Genomic DNA, 24716 nt, shown 5'->3' on the forward strand with positions numbered 1-24716 from the left:
CAGGAGTGCGTTTCTCAGTCATTTTCCCCTCTTTCAGCAGAGATGTAATCTCAGGTGGGACAAACTGGCTTGCCTGTGCAGCTGGCATCATTAGTCCACAAATGATCCGTAATGTGCCCAGGGGCTATGTGAGATGCACCATGGGAGGCGGTGGCTAGTCAGGAGAGGAATATACTTCTCTTTGGCTCAAAAAATGATGAAAGAGAAAGAAAGGAGAATATGATGCTCAGCAGCCTGCAGGTGGGAGCGTGGGTTTGCTGGCTGCTAAGAATCAGGCTCAGTAATAAATCTGAGAAAATTATTCTTTAGTATAGTGCAATCTAAATGTAAGGAGCATTCAACACCGGGCCTCCAAATGTATTGTGCAAATGCATATTTTGTTCTTTTCTAATATAAACAGTGACAAGAAGTGTGAACCATTTCAACAGATTTGGGATAAACATCCTTGCTTATGACCTCCTGCAAGATAGTGCAGGTGTGACTTCGAATCTGAAAATGTTCACACATGGCTCAGTTGCATGGCCCAACCTGTTAGAAATAATAGTGTTGGTTTATGTTTTAATTTGGATTTTATTTGACTGTTGCGCAACTAATTGATATATGCCTGTTGCTTTTATAAATTAAATGCCCAATTTGTAAGTGAGATTTCTAAAGTGTGGTGTTACACAGAACTGAAATTCTTAAATAGTTTCTGAAGCACATTAATTGTACGCTTAACAGGTTGATCCTAAAGGTTGGCAAGCCCTTATTTGCAACTAAATTTTCTGTTCAGTTAGAATATAACTTATATACAGGATCTGTATTAGTTTTGAATTTCCTAGATGGATAATATACCTCAGAATGAGAATAAGATGTGCAAAATGGGGTGAATACTGAATGTTCTTTTTTACATTTCAGTTGTGTAGCACTGAATACAAAGTAAACATGAGACAAGAATTATTTTGTAAACCTGAGACATAATAATCATAGCTGAGTTTTCAAGGCAGTATTTATTTTATTCCCAGTTTTAATGAATCAAGGGTTCGCCAGAAAACTGCCGCTCTTGTGATATACTTGAAATTATTTCTACTAAAAAAAGTTATTTGAGAAAAAACCCTGGGATTATCATATGAGGTAATTGATAGGGTGTAGTTGGTGATCTGCAGTTTCTTTCGTAATCTGCAGAGTGGCATGTGCTGGAGGAGAAGAGAGGAGGAAGGTTTGCCTGTGAGCTGGCTTATCCCTTCTGCTGCTGGCAATGCTGCGGCTGATTCCTGGCATGTACATGCCAGAAAGACACACATACGTAGCCACGTGTAGGGCAAGGGTACACGTCTCTAAAGAGGGGCCATTTGTTTTAAAAGCAGTGGTGGAAACCAGCCGTGTGGTTATCAGCTGGTGCTTGAGATCTGAACCCCTGGGTGGGTGACCAGGCTGCACATGCCAACAACCCTTCTCCTAGTTTTGGCAGCTCTTGTAGGATTGAACAATTAAGATCACAAGCCTCCAAGAGGTTACACGCCAGCACAAGGTGGTGCCACTCCTTTCTGTGTTATTAACAGCCTTAGAGCAGATTAAGAAGCAACCAGGTGAGTTTTGCTGAGTTGCTCTGCCCCAGCATCATTAATCAGATTCCACTCTCATTTTCCTTGGCAAGCCCAGTCTGGTGGCATTAGTTTAGTGCCGACAGCCGGGCCTGCTGAGCCTCTGTCCTGGGTTCAGCTGTAGCATGGAGCATTGCAGATGACTGAGAGCTGTACTAAGTGCCACTGAGATCTGGCAAAATACAGGGCTTCCTGACAGTTTTACGGATGGAGTGAGGGACCCTGAGGTGTGTTTTTGCTTTGCACCCATTAGTAAGAAAATCAGCCTGTGCTGTTGAGTGAGAGTGAGGAGAAACCAGGGGAGCTGTGTTTGTATAGCTCTGCTGACAGGTGTATGAGAAGGGTTAAGAAAAATAATACTAAATGCACATGTGGTACAGACTGAAAGCACACACCATTATGAAGGCTGCAAGGTTGGAGAGCTTCAGGGAGACTGTGGTGTCTCCTGCTTCTCCTCTCCTACGAGGCTGGAATTGGTTGATTGCTTTTATACCCAGCCATTTTCCTGAATAAACGAGTATTCTAAAAATAACATTTAGAGCAGCGATGCTCTGGTATTTACCCTGCTGCTCCTCATTGCTTCTTGCTCTGATGGTCTTTTGTCGCAATTGCATGAGCTGAGCATCACTGGAAGGAACTCATTGTGCGCTGCATCACAGGCAACTTGCTTGTAATGCTGCCTTCCTCCCAGCTGCATCAGAACAACTGGTGTGGAAATGCCCTGTTTAACCAGAGATGTTCAATAGGTGTGTTTGTTCTTTCTGAGAATGGATAAATTCGTTTATTTAAAAACTTCTAAAAAGCATACAATTAGTCAAAAAGCTTTCCAATGGCCTCTGCTCTGAATGAGTCAGATGTCCGCTGCTGTTCATACTCAGTTTTTCTCTCTCACAATAGAGTTAGCACTGCTAGAAGGAAATAAAAGTGTGTATCATGGGCAAAGACATGATAGTTTTGCATTGTTTAGAAGTAAAAGCGTATTATATTTGTTAAAAAAACAATGCAAGGCATTGAATGAGATTTGCCTAGAATGCTGTTTATACTTACACTTAATACGTAATTTAAAATCTCATTGTATTCTTTGTAATTATTTTCTTTTTCTTTTGGGAGTGTGACATATTTACAGATTGCAAGTTAAAATGTATTTGTACAGTCAAGGGCATGGAGAATGGACTTCCTCATATAGCGCCGTGATCTTTTCTGCACAAATAATGACATTTACAGGCATTTTTTTTCAAGGAACACTTAATCTCTTTCTTTCTCCAGATCAGGAATGTTGAAACCAACCAGTGTTTAGACAACATGGGCCGCAAGGAAAATGAAAAAGTGGGCATTTTCAACTGCCACGGCATGGGAGGAAATCAGGTAAAATAAAAAAAAAAATAAAGAAAAAGCAGTGTTATTTGTGGCAGCATTTCCTCCTGGGGACCCTCCGGTTTTACCCCCTGATGAAATGGGAATCCCTCAGGAATCAACAGTTAATGCACCTCAAATGTGGGCATGGTGGGTCACTGTAAGAAAAACTAGCAGGAATTAGCAAACATATAAGGAAAGTTCCAGAATGTTTGAGATTTTGAAATTAAGAGTTTTAGGAGTACTTGGCCATTTTTTCAAGTAATAGCTGCATATTTTGTGAACATATCAACTGCATAACAGTAGCTCCAGTGGAGTATCCACATGAATATATTGAATATATTCCTGCTGTTTAGAGTGTGGAGAAATGCATTTGAAGTTCAGATACTAACATTAGCAGATTTGATCATGAATTTTAATCTGTTTTATGGCATTGTGGGGGAAAAACCTTTTTAAAGATGAAATGGGTGAGAATCTACGTGACTTATGGCTGAATTCATCTGTTTCTAAAATGTGTATGTGAAAAATAAGCATGCAGTGCATTCATGCAAGCTGAGGTTTTGTCATTAGTGGAAATTTGAATAGTGGGGGCGTGGAGTGTTTCACTTGTGTCTTGTGTATGTTTGAAAGGGAGTGAAGAGGTAAATGGCAGTCATGTAGCTCATTGTACTGCTGATGACTGTACCTGCTCTCCGTATAAATAACAGTAAACTTTGCATATTCTACGCCTTGGATTCAAATTAGCAGAGGTGATTCATTTGGGTTTAGTTGAGTTTTGCAGTGTAAACTTGTAGTTAGAGGACTTTTACCCAGGGAGGCTGTAGTATGCAGCAGCAGGGCAGGAAGGCTGCAGCACTGAGCAATGTGTGGCTGCTGACCACTCTGCTTTTTCCTTTTCCTTCAGAAAACCCTTCTCTTCTTCTTCCCCTTAGTCCTGACAGCTTTCTCAAATTAAAGACTTCAGCTCCTATCATTCAGCTTCTGACACATCCCAGAGCAGAGGGCTGTTCTTGCCTTCACACACTGCAATTTTAAAAACCTTAGAGATCCCTCATCAGGACCTTATATTTGTGCTGGCATCTCTTCCTGGAAGGTCTTTTGACCATGTACCCATTGGGTAATGCTTGATGAGTGTGGCATTTCCTAGTGCCACTTCTGCTAAAGAGATGAGAGGAGGCAGGACTTTACACTGAGCTCACATGCTTCTTCTAGAGTTAAGGTTGCCCATGATATTTATCCCAAACATTACTATCTTTCTAAATCTGACTTAGGAGACGGAAGTGTTAGCATTTTAATCAGACTGCATATGATCAAGGTTGAAGATTCTCTTTATGCCTTGGGTGTTTGGCAATTTTCCCTTTCTTTCTGCACATGGTAGGAAAACCCCTCTCTCTCTGTTGAAAGAGAAGGGAAATTCCTAGATGACCGTCAGGTCTCCAAACCTCAGTTCCTCCTAAGTATCAGGTTTGAAGTTAGGACTGTAAAGATAAAGATAGGTGGGTTGTGAGTGTGTATATGGGCTATTTATTCTATGGAAACCCTAATTACTGACAAATATAAACATTCTGAGCTTTCTAAAGCCAGTATATTTCATATCTAAAGAAATTTTGGCTCCAGTCTGCTTTATACATCTCACATCGCCAGAAACCACAGATGAATCTGTGGTGTGCACTCACAGGGTGAAGAGGCTCTTTTTCTCTGTATTTGCATGAGCAAAGACCAGTATCTGTCATCTGGTGGACATCTTGCTAGGAAAACCTGACCAACAGAATGTTATTCATCCTTCAGTGCTCATACACAACTCCCATTAAAAGTTATCTTTATTAAATTCTCTTCTAATGAGAAATTAGAACTGAGTTAAGGCATGTAAATGCTGGGGGAGGGGAAATGGGGAAGCTGCGTGGTTACAGAAATAGCTGAAGAGCAAAACTACTGTGGAATGAAAATGAAGCGAGAATAATACCTTGCTCATTGGAGTTCAGTGCGATGCATGAGTACGATCTGCCTTGAGGCAGGGCTAAATATCTCACAGCTAACAAAGTGTTTTAAAGTCCTAAGGATTGTTTTAAAGGACTTAAGGATAATGAGACTGTAAAAATATTAATTTCTTTTAAGAATTAAGAAAAATGAAATACTTTAACAGAGTCCCTTCATGTGAAAATTATTTTCAGAGTATAAGACTGTGGAGGATTTTCTGCTGTGTTGATACGAGCATTTCAGATTATCCTTACTTGGTTATTAATGATGTTTGAAATAAAAAGCAATCTTAGAACTGTTTTCTTCGCTTTATATAGAGGGGGAAAATGCAAAGCCTGTCCTTGGATCAGGTACAGTGGGGATATGGCTCTAGGGGCTAGAATACCACGTCTGTGCATCTCCTGAGGTGTGGGCAGCATGTGAATTTGCTTCAAGAATGATGTTTTTCAGGAGGAAGGTACCTGATTAAAGAGAGAAGTGACTACAGATCATGGGAAAACAGCTACTATCCAGCCTCAGAGAGAGGGGACTAACCCATCAATCTCACACTTTTTTCCCCCACAGCTGACTTGTGGTTTTGTAGTATTTTAGAGGAAATCTGTTCCTTTCGATGGCCTGGTAGAGGGTGACAGAGTCATCTGGTTTCCCTGCCTACAGTCATCCTGAGGGGTATACCTCAGGGGCTTTCATTGCGTTACCATAGGAATGTCATCTGTTACTGTGGTTATTGGGAGTGTCTTCACAGCAGTAATCAAATCATATGATCCCACACAGGCAAGAGAGGGATATTATTGAAAAGAACGGCTGGGGAATTGTACAGGTTCACAGTTGCACCGCAGGTCAGCAGCTGCTCTCCTCCTGGCTGCCCACACAACAGGTTGTTTAGCACCTTGTGCCTTTTCTCCTCTTGGGAGCTTCAGTTGTCCAAGTGATGAACCTGCTTTTTTGTCAGAAAAAATATCACCAGGAAAGTGACATGGACCCTTTCTTGTGCTGTGCAAAGCCCTGAAAAGGGTCCTGCAGTGCTCCCTGCTCAGCTGGTGTGTCCTGCAGTCCTGGTGTCTGTGCTGTCACATGCTACCACCTGCTTCTCCATTTCGTTGCATTGTGCTCAAGGGAGCAGCCATGGAAAGTCTGGAGGGGTAAAGCATTTTTTAATCAGTATGTGAGTCAGCTCCATTGTCAGAGCATGTGTCCTGTGTGTCCTCAGCAAAGCTAACTGCAAGCCTTAGAGTAACAAAATCAAGTGTTGAAAAGGGCTGCCTTGCTTTCTGAGATGCTTCACAGAATCACAGAATGTCTGGTTTGGAAAGGACCTTAAAGATCATCCAGTTCCAACCCCCCTGCCACAGGCAGGGACACCTTCCACTAGACCAGGTTGCTCAAAGCCCCATCCAACCTGGCATTGAACACTGCCAGGGATGGGGCAGCCACAGCTTCTCTGGGCAGCCTCTGCCAGGGCCTCACCACCCTCACAGGGAAGAGCTTCTTCCTGATATCTAAATCTAAATGCCCTCTTTGTCAATTTAAATCCATTCCCTCTTGTCCTGTCTCTACCTGCCCATGTAAAAAGTCCCTCTTCAGCTCTCTTGTTGGCCCCTTTAAGCACTGGAAGCTGCTCTAAGGTCTCCCCAGAGCAGCCGCCTTCTCCAAGCTGAACAAGCCCAGCTCTCAGCCTGTCTCAGAGGTGCTCCAGGCCTTGGGGCATCTATGTGGCTCTCCTCTGGACTTGTGCCAACAGCCCCATTTCCTTAATTTGGGGCCTCAGAGTGGGATGCTCTGCGGAATGCTCTGGATTTATCCTCTGGATAAATATTGTGGTGCCTTTTCCATACTGATAAGAATAGTGAGGTATAAGCACTAGTGTGGCTGTGACCATGTGACAATTTCTCAGCATCCTGCACGGCAACAGCAGCTCTGCAGCTCCTACTCAGTGTCCCAGTGGGCACTTGGAGTTCCAAGCAAAGGTGCTAATCTGGGGGATTTTTGTAGTTTTACAGCCTGTATTGGTTTGCCGAGCATAGAGGGCTGAGATGGCAAGTGGAAGAAACATGCTTCATGTAAAACCTTCCCCCAGGTGGCATGGAGCTCTGGTCCTCTATTACCAGGTGCCTAGGCTGTCGGCATCTTGTGCACATGGCAGCTCTGCATGGGAGAAGGATTTTTTGGAAGGAACATTTGTTTTTCCCACAGGATGAGGCGCGTTTTGTCGAGATTCATGTTAAATGAATGTGCAATTGCATCAGCTGGGATTTTGTTGGGTATGAACTTAGCTGGGGCAGGGGGATATCGGAACGAACGTGTTGTTCTATATGTTTAAGTAAATGTGCAAGGAGAGCATGACTTCCTTCTGGCAACGTTTTATACAGAAGGTTCAGACTCAGTACTCACTGGCAGCTCAAAAAGCCGTCACACACAATAAGGCTTGTTAGAGGGTTGCTATTTCCCCAGTTAGCTCCAAATAATGGGTCTTTCAGAAACTGTTCTATTTCATAGTTCCAATTTTTTCCTATTCACAGTAAATGCATATGTCTTCAAATGCCTTTTTGAATAGGAGCACTCTCTGTGTAGCAGTATATAGAAAAATAATTTATAAACTCTCAGTCTGTAAGGATTTATTGGTATGCTGTGATAATTTGCTTACTGCTGGAAATGGATGAGAATATGGGGTGTCTGACTCATGGGATGTTTCTGTAATGGAAGGCCACCACTAAGTCATCTAAAAGCATTTTATGTACAAAATTGAATAGAACAAAGCCTTTAGTTTAGTGACAATTAGACATTTGTCCATGCAAATGATGCAAGTTCCACACAGAAAGAGGAGTTGTACGGTACTTGTGTAGCTGATCCCAACCCAATAATCTCCTTGAAGAGCTCACTGGGTGAGGAAACACAGCACCCGTTACATACTGCATGAGTTTAGTACTGTGATTTTGTTAATTGTAGTACCTTAGGTTAATACTAGGTTTTGTAAGGGGTTATCCAAAAGTTAGCCCTTCTTTGCTCTTTCTGCCTGTTTCACATTTGCAGTCTCCTGTTTCCTTGACTTGGCTTTCTCTGCAGCTTTTCATCTCCTAAACAGACCCATTATGAATGAAACTAGTTATTGCTTATATTTTCTTAGTCCACTTTGCTGCTATACGATTCCCATTGTAGGCTTTACATCATTATTATGGACTCAGGTGATAAACCTTTGGGGTGGGAACTGTCTTAATATTCTGGATTTGCTCAGGAGGTAGCACTGTGGAGCCCTCACTGATCTTCAGCACAGTTATGATAATTGTGATTAATGGGGAACAAAGGAGCCATGCCTGCATGTTAAATAGCAGTATCTTTCATTTAACAGAGGTAGAAGTAGAATAATGTCTTCTTTTTAGAGACCATGGAAAAATGGAATTGCTGCTTCTTTACAGTGTCAGAAATAGTCACCAGGGAATGCAGGAAGACAAGCACTGGATGTGTAGCATTCACAGTAAGGAAGTCTGGGTGGATAAAATGCAGAATCTGAGTGTTTGAGTGGTACCTGCTAGCAAGTGTGAATTTGGCACGCATTGTGAGATCCTGGAAGCAACAACAGCTTTGTGTTGCAAATGTGTATATAACCATCATTTATGAAGCGACAGCTATCTGAAAAAATAATTAATCCTTTCCCAAACTAACACAGACACCACCAGCACCCCACAAAAACACCACCCAAAACAAAACATGCACACAAAACCCTCCACAATCCCTATCTGTGGAGAGAAAAAAAAAACAAACTTTTTTTTTTTTTTTTTAATTTTCTGTTCAAAATGCTGAATGCACCTGGAAGCCTTATAGAATAACACTGATTTTGAGAAGGACAAAGGATTCTGTTGGTGGAGCGCAAAGGTTTGAGTAGTGAGAAGGTGTGCTTGCTATCAGCAAAAGGGGTGATGCCAGAATATTTCCCAGTGTTGTTTTCTGAACATGATAAAACCAAGTTCCTAAACAACCCTTGGAAACCTTGCTAAACACCAGTGTTTCCTGCAGATCCCCACAGTTGGTACTGTACATCTTCCCAGTAGATGCTGCCAACCAGGTTTTCTTTTTTAATTTTTTTGTTATTTTAATTTTTAGTTTTTCCTCTTCCTCTCTCCCTTCTTTTCTCTCTCTTCTCTTTTCTCTTCCTCTTTTGTTTTCACTGAAGTCCCGTTTCTGCCCTTTCTCCCCTTTCCCTTCCATTTTCTTTTCCTGTATTTTATTATGTTTACCTTTTAGTATAGTCCCAACTAGTGACTTCAGTCTGTGATAGCTGGTGGTAATTACAGTGTTCCTCTGGATTATGGTGAATCACTCTAAATTACAGTGTTTTTCTCCTTGGGGTTGAGCTCCAGGATAAGGGAATTCTTGGCAGTGGTGGTTAGAGGTTGAGGCAATGGCAGAACAAGTTTCATATGAACTTCCCAAAATGCGAAAGTCAGCTCTGGCTCGACAGTACCTCTGCTGTTCAGTGATGACTGTGGCATGGGGTGAGTTGTGTTCATGGCATTAATGTTTCTGGCATAACCTCTTTCTTAAAAATAAATCCGATCCCTGCTTCCAGAATGGCTGCAGGGAAACCCCTGAGCTCTTCAGGGGCTTGGAACTGGGCATGTCTTACAGGTTACCCAGTAAACTGAAGGTTAACCCTTGACTGAAGTTAATACCCTCCTGGTGGGTTTGTTTGGTTTTAGTTTAAAAATCTTCCTTCAGAGCAAAAACAAGCTATTAGATTAGTGAAAACTATAAATTATCTGGAACTAAAGCAGGGCTGGATACATCCAGCCCCAAAGGCTCTGGATGAAGGACTGCATCTCTGAAGGACTCTTATTTTATATATATATAAAATAATATAGAGACAGCAATATAGAGATATTGCTGATCTCTACCCATTCCTGTCAATGGCTGGAGGCTGCAGGAGCTTTGGCAGAAGTGAGAAAAGCGTAGGTGCATTTCTTTCTTTTCATATGATTAGATTGCATACTGCACAAGCAGGAATGAAAATCAGATACTTTTTTTTAATTGTACTCCTAAAGAGCTGTTCTTTGTATAGTTGTGTACTGGAACTGGGCATTTTTTTCCTGCAAAGAGTTAGTGTGGTGATTCTCTGATATGGGATAGACTTGCCTGTCAGACACCAGTCTTCCAAAAAGTCCTCTTTGATGGAGACACAGAAACTGTCTGTGGTGTGCCTTTCCTACATGGCTGTTCTTCATTTGTTCTGGGGCCAAAACACTGAAGGTATAGTTATTAGCTAATCAATTTACTGGAAGAAGTTCTTCACTGCAAGGGTGCTGAGGCCCTGGCACAGGCTGCCCAGAGAAGCTGTGGCTGCCCCATCCCTGGCAGTGTTCAAAGCCAGGTTGGACGGGGCTTTGACCGACCTGGTCTAGTGAAAGCTGTCCCTGCCTGTGGCAGTGGAGTGGAACTAGATGAGCTTTAAGGTCCCTTCCAGCTCAAATCATTCTATGATTTTATGATTCTATGATTCATAAAATAAGTTACAGTCCAGGAAAAAGATAAAAATAAATTGGCGTTGGTGGGTCTGTAAGACGTCGAGAATACCTTGTGTCTGTGAATGTGCTGCAGTTCCCCCGAAGCTTCTCACTTCGTGCTAGTCTTCAGGCTTTGCCAGCAGCTGGATGGTTAAATTAGTGTGTTGCCCAGGCCATGGGGAGCCAGGCTGTGCTCCCCACTGCTGCTCACTGGGGAGGTCCATGAACCAGCCCAAAATGTGGGTGCTTATGGCACCAGAAGACTGGACACCTGCTCAGAAAGTCCTTTCCTGTCTTGCACGGAATGTGTGGTGGGAAATATACCATTTAATTAGCTTTAAAATGCAACGTGTTCCTCACCTTCTATTTTTAAATGACATCAATATAATTACCTCTATAATTAATGTGGATGGTAGCAAAACGCTAGCCTGATAATTTTGCATCGTCTTAATTAGCATTAATTTTTCTTTCTTTCTTTAGATGGTGTGTCTTTCAAACGCTTCTTCTGTAATTGTCAATTCAGACATCACTTTTCCGAAAGATATAATGGAACAGGGTATTGCAATTATTGAACATGAGAGGAAAAAGAAATACGCAAATGGAAATACATTTCAAAATATAAGTATTTGCTTTTTATAAAGCACAGAAGAAAACATGTCTCTGAGGCTGAAAACATGTCTCTGAGGGTAGAAGAAAATGGCTGATGCAAATGCTTAGTGTCAAAAAACACAAATAAATTGAAAATTTGAGTTAGAAGTTGCTTCAGAATATAAATAGTAATAGATAACTCTCCCAATAATAAGCACAGAAAAAGTTTAAATAGCTGTACAATATCTTCATTGAGTAATTTTTTTGAAGCCAAACTGGTACTTTGAGTGAGACATACATTGTGCTACACATTATACCAGTGATTTTCAGATTATTAGATTATTTGGCCATGTTTCTTGTTCCAGATAGAGCATGAACACTTGAATAATTTGTTTGTAAAACCCTCAGATTTTGATTTAGTCTAGAACATAGGCTGCTCTTGTAGCTCTCTTGGAGAAACTTCACAACTGATCCTGAATTTTTTCTTTTTTTTTTTTTTTTTTTTGACCTTATGTACTTCTGTGAACTTGACCTGATGTGCTAATAACAGCTCATCTGATGATGGCTGTGGTTTTGAGCAACCTGATCTAGTTGAAGATGTCCCTGCTCATTGCAGGGGGGTTGGACTGGATGACCTTTGAAGGTTCATTCCAACCCAAACTCTTCCCTGATTCTGTGTTAATGTGTCAGACCTCTACAAACCAAACCAGTAATCAGCCTGCTAAGTGTAGACTTGTTTCATCTGTGTTTGTGTTTTACTTACTAGGGACAAGATGTAGCATCTTACTGTAAAAAAAGTAAAAATAAATAAATTGGAAAACCCACAGATTCAGGGTACAAACTGGAACTTGGGAAGTGTTTGTGTGACAGCTTGTATGAATTGAAAGTTTGAAAAATCTGCCTCTACTGCCATGGATTTAACCTACTCAAGTAGCTGTGACTGCTTTAGCTCTTGCTGTGATTTGCCAGAGATGGGCAGTTAGAGCTGCTTTTCAAAATTACCCCCGTATCTGTTCCTTGGTCAGCCCTCAGTGTACATTCCCTTCTCTAAATACTTCCAGAATGTAACTGGATGAGCTAGTGCATATGCAGAATTTCCAGCAACTTGGCTGAGGTTATATGGATTTTTAAAGGCTCTGGGACTTGCTTTTGTACACAGAAAAGTGGGTAAGGGAAACAGAAAATGTCCATGTGAAGAAAAGGTGGCATTTTTTGAGGTGATATGGTCTTGTTTCACTCCCTTCCAAAAGGCTGGTGTGCTTTGGAGTGTGGTGGCTGCAGAACAGTGTCAGGTTGGTATTTCAAAGTCTTTCTTTCTCACTGGAGAAAAGTCCAAGTATTGGCCAATGGGCAAGGTTTTTTTAAGGCAAAGCAATACTTTGAGACCCTCAGATTTGATCTCAGTGATTTAACATCGGATGAATAAATGCAACAAGCAGCTGGTGCTTTGCTGACATTGGGATCACGGATTTTCACCCATGCAAGGGGCTGGTGAGTGTTGAGTAAGAAATTTGGAAAATGGAAAGACGACTGATCCTGGGAGCTCTTGCTCTCCCTCGTGGCTTTGATTTGGACCTACCTGCTCCACTGCCACCTTGGCATGCTACTTTCAAATTCCATGGAAGTTTTATCTGAACTTCCAACTTCCAAACCCTTGCCTTTATTCCCTTTAATGCTTTGCTCAGCATGCAGGTTTAAGAGTAACATGGGGAAAATTTCCTTTAGTAACACACCACTGCCAAGCATCGTGTCTCCAAGTGATGAGGTATCTCCCTCCCTCTGCTTAATTCACTGAAAAAGTTCCATTTGCTGCTTGATTTGAGTCTTATTCCTTGAGTACAATTCAGTGTTTCACTGGAAGTCTTGATGGATAGACATCCCCTGGGGCACTGTGTTATTTGTGGTTCAGATCTTGGTCCTGGCTCTTTTAATTATACTATAGTCCTTTTACAAGAGGAATAGGTTGTATAGGAACTCTGAAAGTACCAAGTATGGTATGTGTATGTTCACAAGCTGTAGTTGTCTGTGCTTTTATTATATGGCTCTGTTAATTTAAGCATTGCCACCTAAGTGAGTATTTTGTATATTTTTGACAGCAAAAGACAATTTCTCCATTGCAGTTATATAGATTTTTTTTACCAATCAAAACCTGAACAGGGCATAATAATTCTATCACTTGCCATGGTCTTGACATTATTTTATTAGCTGCAGCCTTTCTCCTATGTCACATTTCCACCCCAGTGGTACTGCAGCCCCATGGCTCTAACAGCAGAGCAGATGCTCTTTGTAATTGAATGGTGGGTGCTGGTAGCTCTGCTCTCTGGTCTCCTCCTGCTGAGGAGAGAGGACAGGAAAAAGAAAATAATTCACTTTTTTCTAAGAAAAGGAAAGCGCAAAGCAATACAGACCAAAGGCTGTTCCCTAAGGTCATTCAAGAGCTTTTGTGGTAGGGCCAGCAACATTATGAAGTTCGCAAACAGTGGTTCAGGAGCAGGGAGATGATTCCTTTGTGCAATTTTATGTAAATACTTGCATTTCTCTACCAGCTTCCTTCATTTCCTCCCCCTTCCTCTGTGGTTTCTACATTTTCATCCCTCTCTAGTCAGCATACTTTGCTCCTTGTGTTGTTCATGAGGAGCATGCAGGAGAGCTGGCTGGAGAGCCCACAGTGGATTAGACTTAGCATGGAAGTTAAGTCAATATTCTTTAGCGCTCCTTCAGATTCCAAACCCACCCACAAAGTATTGAGATCTGGTTGAGCATTCTTCCACATCAGCCAGATGGATCTCTGCTCCAGGGCCTCGATGGTGCTGCCCCCAGAGCTCAGCCAGAACTGCATCCATATGGATCTTTAACAATATTGGTACACAAACTTAAGGTTGATACTAGGAGGAAGACTTACTTTAGAAAGATTGGAATCTTCCAATGATGGGCTTGATTTATCCATCATTAAGATCTGTGAAATTTCTCCTGAAGATACTGATCACAATTACATACTTCTATAGTATTCCCAGGAGGTAAAACTGAGTGTGTGCTGGGGTGATTCCTGGGCTTGGTCCCATAAAATTGGTTTTCCTCAACACAGTATTCCTTCTCTTACGTACAGCAGACATTCATTAGTGGAGAAACTTGCATAAAACTCATGAAATCCAAGGCACCACTTCAGTGTTTGGAGAAGAAAGTAGTTCTGCTCCGCTGGAGCCATCAGCAGTTGTTAGGACTTTTGCTGACTCTTTGTCACTTCAATGGTTTTCTGTTTCCAGGTCTTTTCTTACACTGCTGACAAAGAGATCCGCACAGACGACTTGTGCCTGGACGTCTCGAGGCTGAATGGCCCTGTCATCATGCTGAAGTGCCACCACATGAGGGGGAACCAGCTCTGGGAGTATGATGCTGAGGTACCCATGGCTTAAGCTGTTGCACCCACACTCATCAGGGTAGAGCTGGGAATTTATTCTCAGAAGAGCATGGCTGTATCCTGAGGAGCCTGGGAATGACATGGTGGACCAATGCAGTGGGGTCTCCTGCCATATCACAGGCTTGGGGGTGCAAAGTAATTCAGATGACCATTGAGTTTTAAATGGTGTTTCCTCAAAATGTTGGTTTTTCGGGGGTGAAAAAGTCAATTATTGTTTAGAAAAGCTTATTTCTAGTAGCTAGCGTTGTCTTGCGTTCTTGTAAACTTAAAAGTATTCTGCATTTTTTATATAAGCGATGTAGAAAACAAGATTTATTTCGTTTTTAGTTAAAGCCTTTCCGGTTTCTTTCTTCTGGCTTTTCAAGGTTATTTACTCTGCATTTAAATTATGTTTAATAATTCTCAGTGCTTATTATCAGTATCTTCTTTAGGTTGTCACTACCATGGGATGGGAGGTGGCTTCTTCTGGGTTTTGAGAGGGAGTGCATTTTCAAGAAATTCGGTGGCTTACGTGAGGTGGCTTGCAAAATGAATACAAAATATGTGTAAATACCTTAGTATTTTATGGCTGAATAATTATTCTTTTTAAATGGGATAGGAAAGAGCAGATGAAAGCTAAGGCATTTAATTTAAGCTTTTGCTTTTTGATATGAAGGTGCAGTTCTGCATGGTGGAGTTCACACAAAAGTATTAGTGTTCTCTTCAAGGCAGCATCTTTCTAATATGTTATGGTAAGAAAAAACATGCAAATATTGCATAACATTGAACTGCCGAGTAGAAAAACAACAATAGTTACCACTGAGATGCAGTTTATTTGTTATCTTTTGTTACCTTCTTGAGTTTAAATAAATTTTCTCTTTCATAAGGAAGATTATTTTTCTTCTTGACAAAAATGCATGCTTATTTTGATGATTTTTTGATGTTTTTGAAGATGTTCATGCCTGTAATCAACACCTGAGATTTAAGATTAGCAGCTGCCCCATGGTCTGTGCTTATGTGGCTCTGCTACTCTCCGTTTAGAAATCCCAGATTAGCATTGGTGTATTTCCGTGGCTGCAATGGGAGAAAAATAGTGTAAAGCTGAAAAAATACTGGTGTACTGAAAGGCATGAAGTCTGAAAAGCATTTCCAGGGTGTTCATAGAAACAGCTGGTTTCACCTTTCTGCATGAAAGCTAAATTTCTTTCAACCGTATATGTTCTTTAATTTTAGCATTGGAAACATGCTGGTTGTTTTCTCTTAAGCTTAGCATAAGAGATCCACAATGGAAAATTTCTAAGGAGCTGTGTAAAACCAGAATCAACCATTAGATGGAGCTCATAAAAAAGAAATACACCATTTTTTTATATAAGGGACCTCCAAGACAACGGCTTTGCTATTTATTCCACGAACATTTCTGTTTAGTGACAGGAATATTTTTGTTACCAGTTTTAGTCTGTGAACATTCAGACTTCAGCTTGTAAGCTTCCCTTTGATGACAGTATTGGTATTTATGATCCAGGACCTCCAAAACAAGAAGGACATGGACCTGTTGGATCAAGCCCAGAGAAGGTCCATGAAAATGCTCTGCAGGCTGGAGCACCTCACCTATGGAGACAGGCTGATAAATTACATCTCACAGAAGGGAATGTTAAGGTTCCCAAATGGTTGCTCTCACCTTGAAGAAAGCAAACATTTAAGTTGGTATTTGCAGGGATTAATGTCATGTCATATAACTAGATAAACAGTCAGAGCGCTAAATTATTCTTGCATCTTTCTCCAAAAAACACCCTTTAAAAATTAGTTTTATGGACTTTCTGCTTAGTGGCATAGGACTCGGCAATACCCAGCCTGAGTGACGGGTACACCTATAAAATCCTAATTTGCTGATTGAGAGGGTTGGTGTAAGAAGCAAAGCTGTTCAATGAACTTTTTGTGAATAACCTGTTGTGTGCTTGCTTGTTTGTTTCATCTGCAATATGGAAAATATTTTACATGAAGCTTAGAAAGTTGAATTTTTTATTATTTTTTTTCCAAGCCCTGAATTACGGGTTCAAATAAAGCATTCCTTTTTAATATCTGCATAAAATGGAGCTCCGTGCTGAAATGAATTCATCTGCAATCAGAAAGTGGGGTTTTTTGCTGTTCAAACAGATTTTTCCATAATTCTATTTTTCAGTTTGACAGAAGCATAACACACACAGGTTGTGTCTCTGGGGCTGATAGGTCTGACCCATAGGTCGTAGAGGGTTGCCTAAACCTTGGTATTCCATTCATTTTTCTTGCAAGGCAGTTTTCAGTGAGCAGCATCTTTTTTTTAACCCAATGGGATGAATTGGTTTTGATACCTGGTCTAGTGAAAGGTTAGAACTAGGTGAGCTTTAACATCCCTTCCAACCCAAACCATCATAAGATACTCATATCTATATAGTCTAAAAAGAAGCCTTTATATGCACAAAATATTAATAGTGTAGTCTGGATTTAAGGGAACACTAAATAAAGAAACCTGCTGTCACCAGGAGAAACAACAGCACTGAATTTCAGCCTGCATATCCCCCCAGCAAGCTGTTGCCAGGAAGAGTAGCCAAGTCTGTGCAGCAGTCTCCATTTCTAATGCAAAATGGCTTTTAACACTTGAGGTAGAAGTAGTTTACAGCATTTTTAAACATCTCTTTTACTGAATGTTTCAGCATCTTGGCAGGAAATTTTTTTTTCTTTTTTTTTTTTTTTTTTTTTAATTCCTTTGCCTTCCATTATTGAATTTTTATGCTTTCCTTTCCTACTTCTTGAAAAACACAGTAAGATTCCTGGCCCTTTCTCAAGCTGCCCATTACCTTGCAAGGGCAGCTCTATAAATCAGCTGTGTCAAGGGGATGTGCCAAGTTAGACGTTTCCCAGCTTTTAAAGGCTTCCTATCAGTGTGTGTTTTATAGCATATTTATAATGCATTATAAAAAAAAAAGAAAAAGATCTGGGAGTGAGGATGGGCTGGAGCCAGAGTTTCTTCCTCAGCGTCTGATCTTGCCTGTCTAATGAAACATGTTTTACCAATTTTGCTATGTAGCTATTTGCTTGGTTTGTCCCTGTACTCGGGCATGGCTCTTGCTGGAGATATTAGTGCAGGAGTGACAGGGAGCTGCCAGATAGATCCATCAGGTCCAGGTTTGTGCTGATGTCCCTGGTGACTCCTCTTGTGTTTCCCAATTTAGTATGTAAAGTGTGCTGAAATCTTATGACATGTAACACACATGGATGAACTCGGTGGAAAAATAATGCTGTAAATATGTCACATCTGGTAGAAAATAGTTTCGTTTCCTCATGCATGGATGATGATGTCAGGGTTTGATCTTGCACAATTACTGTTATTTGTCGCTCGACGCAGTATTTGTCCATGCAGAGACATTGCACTGACATTCACAAAGAGCTGAGGTCTTCACAAAAACCAGTTTCTCAAGTCCCTCTTTGATTCCAGTTTCCTTAATTCTTTTTTTTCCCCTTCCACCAGTATATTGGTAAATGGGAATATAGCTTTGAGGTAAGTTTGGTAACAACTGCAACTCCTTCACCAAACCCTAGAATAGTGCATCTCTCGCTTGCTTCTGTAACAGTGCTGTGTTAAAGTGATGTGTCCTAGTACCTTTATGTACATATTGCTGCTACATGCCAAATGTCATTTATTCAGGTAGTCAGTACACGGTGTCAGGCTGCCAATGTTTTCTATGGAATGTGTGTGTTAGAGTGATAGCTAAGAGGTATCATGTCAGAAAAGTGATTTGATGAAAGTCAGATGCTGATGTTGGCGTGCACAAGAGGATGCTGGCATGTAGGGATAGGACAATAGGGAAGGGTTTTAAACTGAAGGAATGTAGGTTGAGATTAGATATTAGGAAGAAGTTCTTCCCTGTGAGGGTGTTGAGGCCTTGGCTCAGGTTGCCCAGAGAAGCTGTGGCTGCCCCATCCTTGGAATTAAGGCCAGGCTGGATGGGGCTTTGAGCAACCTGGACTAGTGGAATGTGTCCCTGCCCATGGCAGGGAGTTGGAACTAAATGAGCTTTAAGGTCCCTTCCAACACAAAGCATACTCTGCTTCTGTGAGTAGAGAAAAGCAGGGAACATCAACTTACAGTGTGAAGATTGATGGCTGAGAAGCACATGAGCACATGGACACAATGTCTGGGAAGAGCTGGCTTGTTTCTTGTGCATTTTTTGTTCACAAATGATGTAAATACACGTTGAATTATCAATATCACATCTGCTGGTCTGCATCCTTCAAACAATTGCAAACTGCAGTTGTTTATCCTCTTAAAGTTATGGGACCAGCTGGAGTTGGTGTGGTCAAACTAACTTCTGCCAGAAGAGATTATGGCTAATAGTTGAGTAGTCCTACAAATCGCAGTCTTATTACTAACTTCTACCATGGGAGGTTATTATAATTAAGCTAGTCCTATAAACTGCAGTCTTTTTACTATGTAATTGAAAGTCCTTAGTGCTTAAAAAATCAGCAAGGAAAACATTGCAGGGATTTTTATTATTTTTTTACATTACCTTCTTAGAAAGTAGTGTTTAATAAAATGAATGGAGAGGACAAATTATTTCATTCTTTCAATACTACAGATTTTCTCAAGTCAGTGCAGCCTTGCTCATGGACACAAGTTAAACTTGCTGTACCATGTACCAGAAAAAAGAGTCTGGTCAGATTAGCAAAATAATTCTTATATCTTTTATGGCCATGTGAAAAATCTACTAAATTTAGGCATTTACTGTAATATAAATGTGCAATAGTGAGAGATTGTGACATTTTGAAGTAATTTATTTATGTACCTCTGTATTCCCTTAAAAGAATAGTAGACAGAAGTGAAGATGAAGCATTAATACACAATGAAACAAAAGCAAGCAGTGATGTTTGCATTGGTTACTCAAAGTGACATTATAAGGACATTCATTCTCAGTATTTTTAGTGGCTTCTTTATACATACGTTACTTTTTCCCTACCAAGCCAAAATCACAGAGCAGGAGAGGGTGAGGGAACAGCAGCTGGAGCTGGGATGCAGGAGGAGCATCCCCAAGCAGCACCAGCCCTGGGCACCTGCCATGATCTGGCTGTCGCAGCCTAGCGTAAGATTTAGGAAAATAAAAGCTGCCCTCTAACTCTGTCTACCTGACTGGTAAAAGAAGAGCTGAAATACTGTACTTGACAAAAGAAATTCTTATTTCCCATTATGTAAATGTTTAATTCATTATATTTTTAATTTAGTAATGCTTGAGTAGGCTTCAGGATGGTTAGTACAGGTTATTACTGCAGTAGAAACATCATCTTTGCCCAACTTTTGCTGTGCAATGGGAAATCATGATTGCAGCGAGGCAGCAAGTATGGGGAGGACGGTTCAGAGGCATACTCGGTCTAAATTGCAAAATGTAAAGTGAACAGGTCTCAAGTGTACCGGTCCCTCAAAGCAAAGCAGTGAGAACTTTTTTTTGTGAAACTAAAACTTAGTTATATATACATTATATATATATATAATATGAGCATTTATGTGTGTGTTATGGCTGTGTAAGCTAGCACAACTTCCTTATGATTTGGCACTGGTGTGCTCACAGGCGCAATTACCCATTAGTAATTCCCATCAGAGTGCTCTTAGCTTTATCTGGTTCACCACTGTGGATGTCTAATCAAACAGTCTGTTACTTTTTCCTTTGTTTGTCATTGTCTTTGCTGGTTTTGTTTACTTTTGCCATTTTTCTGTTATGCAGACCCATACATTTCTTCATATAATCACCCAGTCATGCCTGACAGTAAGCAGGATAGAGGATGGCACCCGTGGTCCCACGGTGGAGGCTTGCGATGGCAGCCCCTTACAAATGTGGATTCTAAGAAACTACACGAGGCTGGAAGTCTTTAGAAAAATTTTTTACAGCCCCACTGACTATTTCCTTTAAGAAACGGTTGGAGGTTGGTATTAAAAAGCAAATATAGCATGTGATGCTTTAAGCTATTCCCAGAAAATTGCTTCTCCGTTCTCTGCCTATTAAACTCAGCTGCATTTCTTTCTTGTTTTTGCAGATGCTTATATAGATATATAATAGTATGTATGGTTAATGTTAGTTATTAGTTATTATTAATTTTAACTCATTTTAGATTAATTCAACTACCTTGATCTATTGATGTCAATGTGCTTGTTACTGTTGGCGACAGCTGAAGGTTTGGTTCCTATTCTAAGACATAGAAATTATGCTAATTGCATAATATTTTTCAGAAGACTTCATCTTGAAAATTCCCAATTTTAAGTAATTCAGTTCTAGAGATATTAGTCACAGATAATTTTAAAAGATCAACAGATAATTTTAAAATATTAGTCACTGAAGGAATCAAAATATTGTGCCAACTACTGTTCTTTCCTAGATAGGTGGTAGTTGTCTAGTTCCTAGACAGCTGAGTAATACAGGGGATGGTGATGGGGCAGCACATGTGCAGGGGTACAGGCTGGGTTTCCTCTCATTTGTCATCTCCTCCTCAGTAAGACAATGTCACCTTCCTGTCTGAGTGCATCCTGCTGAAATCAAGTGGAAGCCTCTCTTGTTAGTGGCAGACCCCTAACAACAGTAGCCAGCAGCATCTCAGCAGGTGATGTGGAGTTTCAGCTTCATTGTTTGCTGTAATGCGTTCAGAGTCCTCACTCATCAGAGCTATTATTTGCATGCATTTGGTAAGCAGGAAACCACCGAGCATCTGCACAGCTGTACAGGCAGCTCTGTACCCATGCATGTGTTCTCACGTTTGTGTAAAACATTTTAGGCTGGCTTGTATGAGTATCACATTGCCTAGTAATTAATTGTTTTCCAAGCAAATGAGACCTTTTTTGTAATAGCATAAATAATGATAGAACACAGAAAGAAAAAAATTCTGAGATGGGTTGAAAATCCCAATGATATGGTAATCTAGCATGAAATTATTCACTGAATAAAAGGGAACAGCTGATGGAGGCAACTGCAGCATTTTTAGACTTGTTTGCATTTCTGGTTATAGTAGAAAATGATAGCAGTTTAATTGCACTTAAAACAATATAAGTGAAGAATCAGTGATGCTTTGAGCAGTGCTATTTAGTAAACAAGCTACTTCTGTTAGCACTACTAATTCTTTCCTCTTGTAATTAGAGGAAAAAATGCCTTATATTCATCAGTGAATGCATATCAAATGGCCCCTCGGTGATTTGTTATAATATCTGCAGGCTTTCTTTGAGAATTGTGTAATAGTTTGTTTTAAGTTGAGGCAAATCTCTAGGGGAAAGCTGTTAAAAGAGTATTTATAATACAAATTTGGAGTGTTAGTGTGTGACATGGCAACCCAGTATGAACTAAAATTATACAGTGCAATAGCACAGGTAGATGTTTGGATAATAAGACCACATCGGCACTGTTCACATTTCCCAGCAGTTTATTTGAAAAAACAGACAGTAGTCTTTTTTTTCATACAAAGATACACAAATTAGTACTATGTAGTGCATCAGAGATGCCAGTTGTTAAAATAACTTACTTCCGTAACTTCAGTTACAGTAGCATTGTTTATATTACATATAAATAATACATAACACAATGCTGCTGCAATACTGCTGCTGCTCCAGGAATTTGGGTCGGGCTCTGCTGTTGTGTATTTGATTCATCCTTTCTCCCTCCTCCAGGAGACTGCAGGCTTTTACCCCCACCCTTGTTCCCCTAGTTATTGCTTTACATGGTGTTTGACATAAAATTGGCTTCTGCTCCAGTGGAGGGTCTGCAAACACAATTTCAGTCATGAAATCGCCAGTTCCCTTGTTTGTTCTGGTTGTGGCAGGGTTATAATCCCTGTGGAGCTCCTGTGCAACGGCTCAGATCCTGTTTGACCACTTTACCTGGATCATTAAGATAGCTGTGTTAGGTTGCTTGACTCAGAGGACCTCTTGGAGCGAGTCCAGAGGAAGTGAAAATGATGCTCTGAGGGCTAGAGCGCCTCTCCTATGGAGACAAGCTGAGAGATCTGGGCTTGTTCAGCTTGGAGAAGAAGGTGGCTCTGGGGACACCTTAGAGCAGCTTCCAGTGCCTGAAGGGGCCAACAAGAAAGCCTCAGCTTTTTGGTGCTTTTTAAAAGGACCTGTACGAATGGGACAAGGGGAATGGCTTTAAACTGACAGCGAAGATTTAAATCAGATATTAGGAATTTCTTCCATGTGAGGGTGGTGAGGCACTGGCACAGGTTGCCCAGAGAGGCTGTGGCTGCCCCATCCCTTTAAGTGTTCAAGGCCAGGTTGGATGGGGCTTTGAGCAACCTGGTCCTAGTGGAAGGTGTCCCTGGTCTTTAAGGTCCTTCCAACACAAACTAGTCTGTTATTCTGTCAACAGGGTCCATATAATCCCATGGGGTGGTGGAGCTGGTGCAGGATGTGTCCTGCCCTAAAACTAAACAAAGGCCAAAATAATGACATTTTGAGTCAGGTGCAGCAGCAAACACATATGTTTACTGCCAAAATATTAAGTTGATATTGAGCTTGCAAGGCTGTGGATGACTGCAGGTGCAGTGCTTGGCTATTGCATTGTGCAGGGCCTGACTGCAGCAAACTTATCTGGGAGCCAGGCTCTGCACTCTGGCTAGGGAGGGCAGAACACTGGACTGACACATGGGGATATGGCAAGGTGGTCCCCAGCCCTGGGGCATTGGTTCAGCTCCATCCTGAGCTGGGCACAGACCACAACTGCCCTGCACCATTGTGCTGCCCTGGCTCCTGCGTGTGTCATTATATGGGCTACACAGCTCTGTCACAGATATCCACTGTGGACTTCAAGTGTATCCAGGTGCATGAGCGGGTTTGCATATTATGCAGATTTGATTGAGATGGGGTTTTTTTCAAGAACTGGAGGACCTTTTAGGTAATAGTAAATTGGTAAATGCAACACTTCTTAGCTGAGGCGCTTAAGGTGTGTGCTTAATTGCCTTGATTTTGTGTGTAAAACCCCCAGGTCAACCCCAGAGGAGTGACACAACACCTTCTGCTCAGCTGCATATGTACCTGTCTTGTTTTATCTGAGTACACAACTTCATGTTTAACTGCCCTGGATGTCTTCATGGACATGTTCTCCCAATGCTTTTGAATGGAAGACGATTTATTTCTTCAAAATAAGTTCTATTTTCTATCATCTCCTTTTGACTCTCATCCCTCAGAAATACAGTGTCATGTGGTAGGGTGTCACAAAGAAAAAATGTATTGGAAACAGAATATTTTTTGCCTTCATGTTGCCATTGTTCACATAATACTTAGCAAATGTATTGCCATTAACAGTTATTTCTGAACTGGTGCACTGATCTGAAATGCACAGGTGTTCAAGTTGTTGGAAGCTAATATCCTTAATCCAGAATACCACTGCTTTGAAATAATACTTCCTTGCACTTATTTTGTGCTTTTCTGTTGCATTTATTTGTTGCTGGGTTCAACGGATGTGCTGGCTCTCCGGGTTGCCTGGCCATGCATGAGCAGGTGAGCTGGGCATCCCATAGCGTGGTACGGGTTTTGTAGAACTGTACAAGTGATGGCCAGGGATGAGTACTGGTGTTGTGGCTTGCGTAGTGGCTAGAATAAGATTGAAATAGGACCAGAAATAGAATTACTGGTTTTCAGCAGTAATTATCTTGCTGCAGCTCTCACTCTTCTCTGTTGCAGAAGCTCACCCTGAGGCATGTCAACAGCAACCAGTGTCTGGATGAGCCATCAGAGGAGGATAAGATGGTTCCCACCATGAGGGAGTGCGGAGACAGCCGTTCCCAGCAGTGGCTGCTGCGCAACATGACCTTGGGTGCCTGAAGTCAGCACAGACCCACTGCCTCGTCTAGGATCTCTTCTCATTCTCTTCCTCCTCCTTCTCCTCCTCCCATCCTCCTTGCTGAGGCCAGTGGTGCTGAAGCCCTCTCCAAATCCCAGCTGACAGAGCAAAGTCACGGGGCAAGGTTCCTTGGTGCGGCAGGTCTCCACATGCCCCTTCAAAACCTGTGACTGTTCAAAAGAAGCTCATCTGAGCCTATAAATGTCGAAATGTGTGCTGTTACCACACAAATCTGCTCAAAAATTGTTCCAGAGGAACCTCTATGAACCCTGTGTCAAAGAGGTTGGGATGGGGGGTATTTTCTGTGTGTCACACACCACTACAAAGAAGTGACCCAGTATAAAATGCCTTATAACACTAAACGGCATTGGGAACCATCCTGACAAGCATCTCCCAGGCTGCATGTATTGGTTCTGGTCTTTCTTGGCAACACATGGTAGACATTTGCTGTTCTCTTGTGTTGAAAGGGACTTGGTGA

The 24716-nt window shown here is 41.3% G+C and overlaps 1 protein-coding gene across 4 annotated transcripts in view; it reads left to right on the top strand.

Moving 5' to 3' along the window:
- Positions 1-24342, top strand: part of GALNT13 (polypeptide N-acetylgalactosaminyltransferase 13) — a 142012-nt gene extending 117670 nt beyond the window's left edge. For 2 of the 4 annotated variants that reach the window (XM_061363779.1, XM_061363778.1), the window contains exons 11-15: positions 2850-2948; positions 14260-14394; positions 17899-17928; positions 20144-20342; positions 24079-24216. In XM_061363779.1, coding sequence (XP_061219763.1) covers positions 2850-2948; positions 14260-14394; positions 17899-17928; positions 20144-20329 — 450 coding nt within the window. In that variant the 3' untranslated portion in view covers positions 20330-20342; positions 24079-24216. Of the gene's footprint in view, positions 1-2849; positions 2949-14259; positions 14395-17898; positions 17929-20143; positions 20343-24078 lie in introns of all 4 variants that reach the window. The other 2 variants (XM_061363780.1, XM_061363781.1) reach the window with 2 other exon arrangements.
- The last annotated feature ends 374 nt before the right edge of the window (positions 24343-24716 follow it).

Source organism: Neopsephotus bourkii, unplaced genomic scaffold (genome assembly GCF_033783945.1).
Source record: "Neopsephotus bourkii isolate Nb327-2 ecotype Australia unplaced genomic scaffold, CSIRO-AGI_Nbou_v1 NB_1181, whole genome shotgun sequence".
Classification (NCBI taxonomy): domain Eukaryota; kingdom Metazoa; phylum Chordata; class Aves; order Psittaciformes; family Psittacidae; genus Neopsephotus; species Neopsephotus bourkii.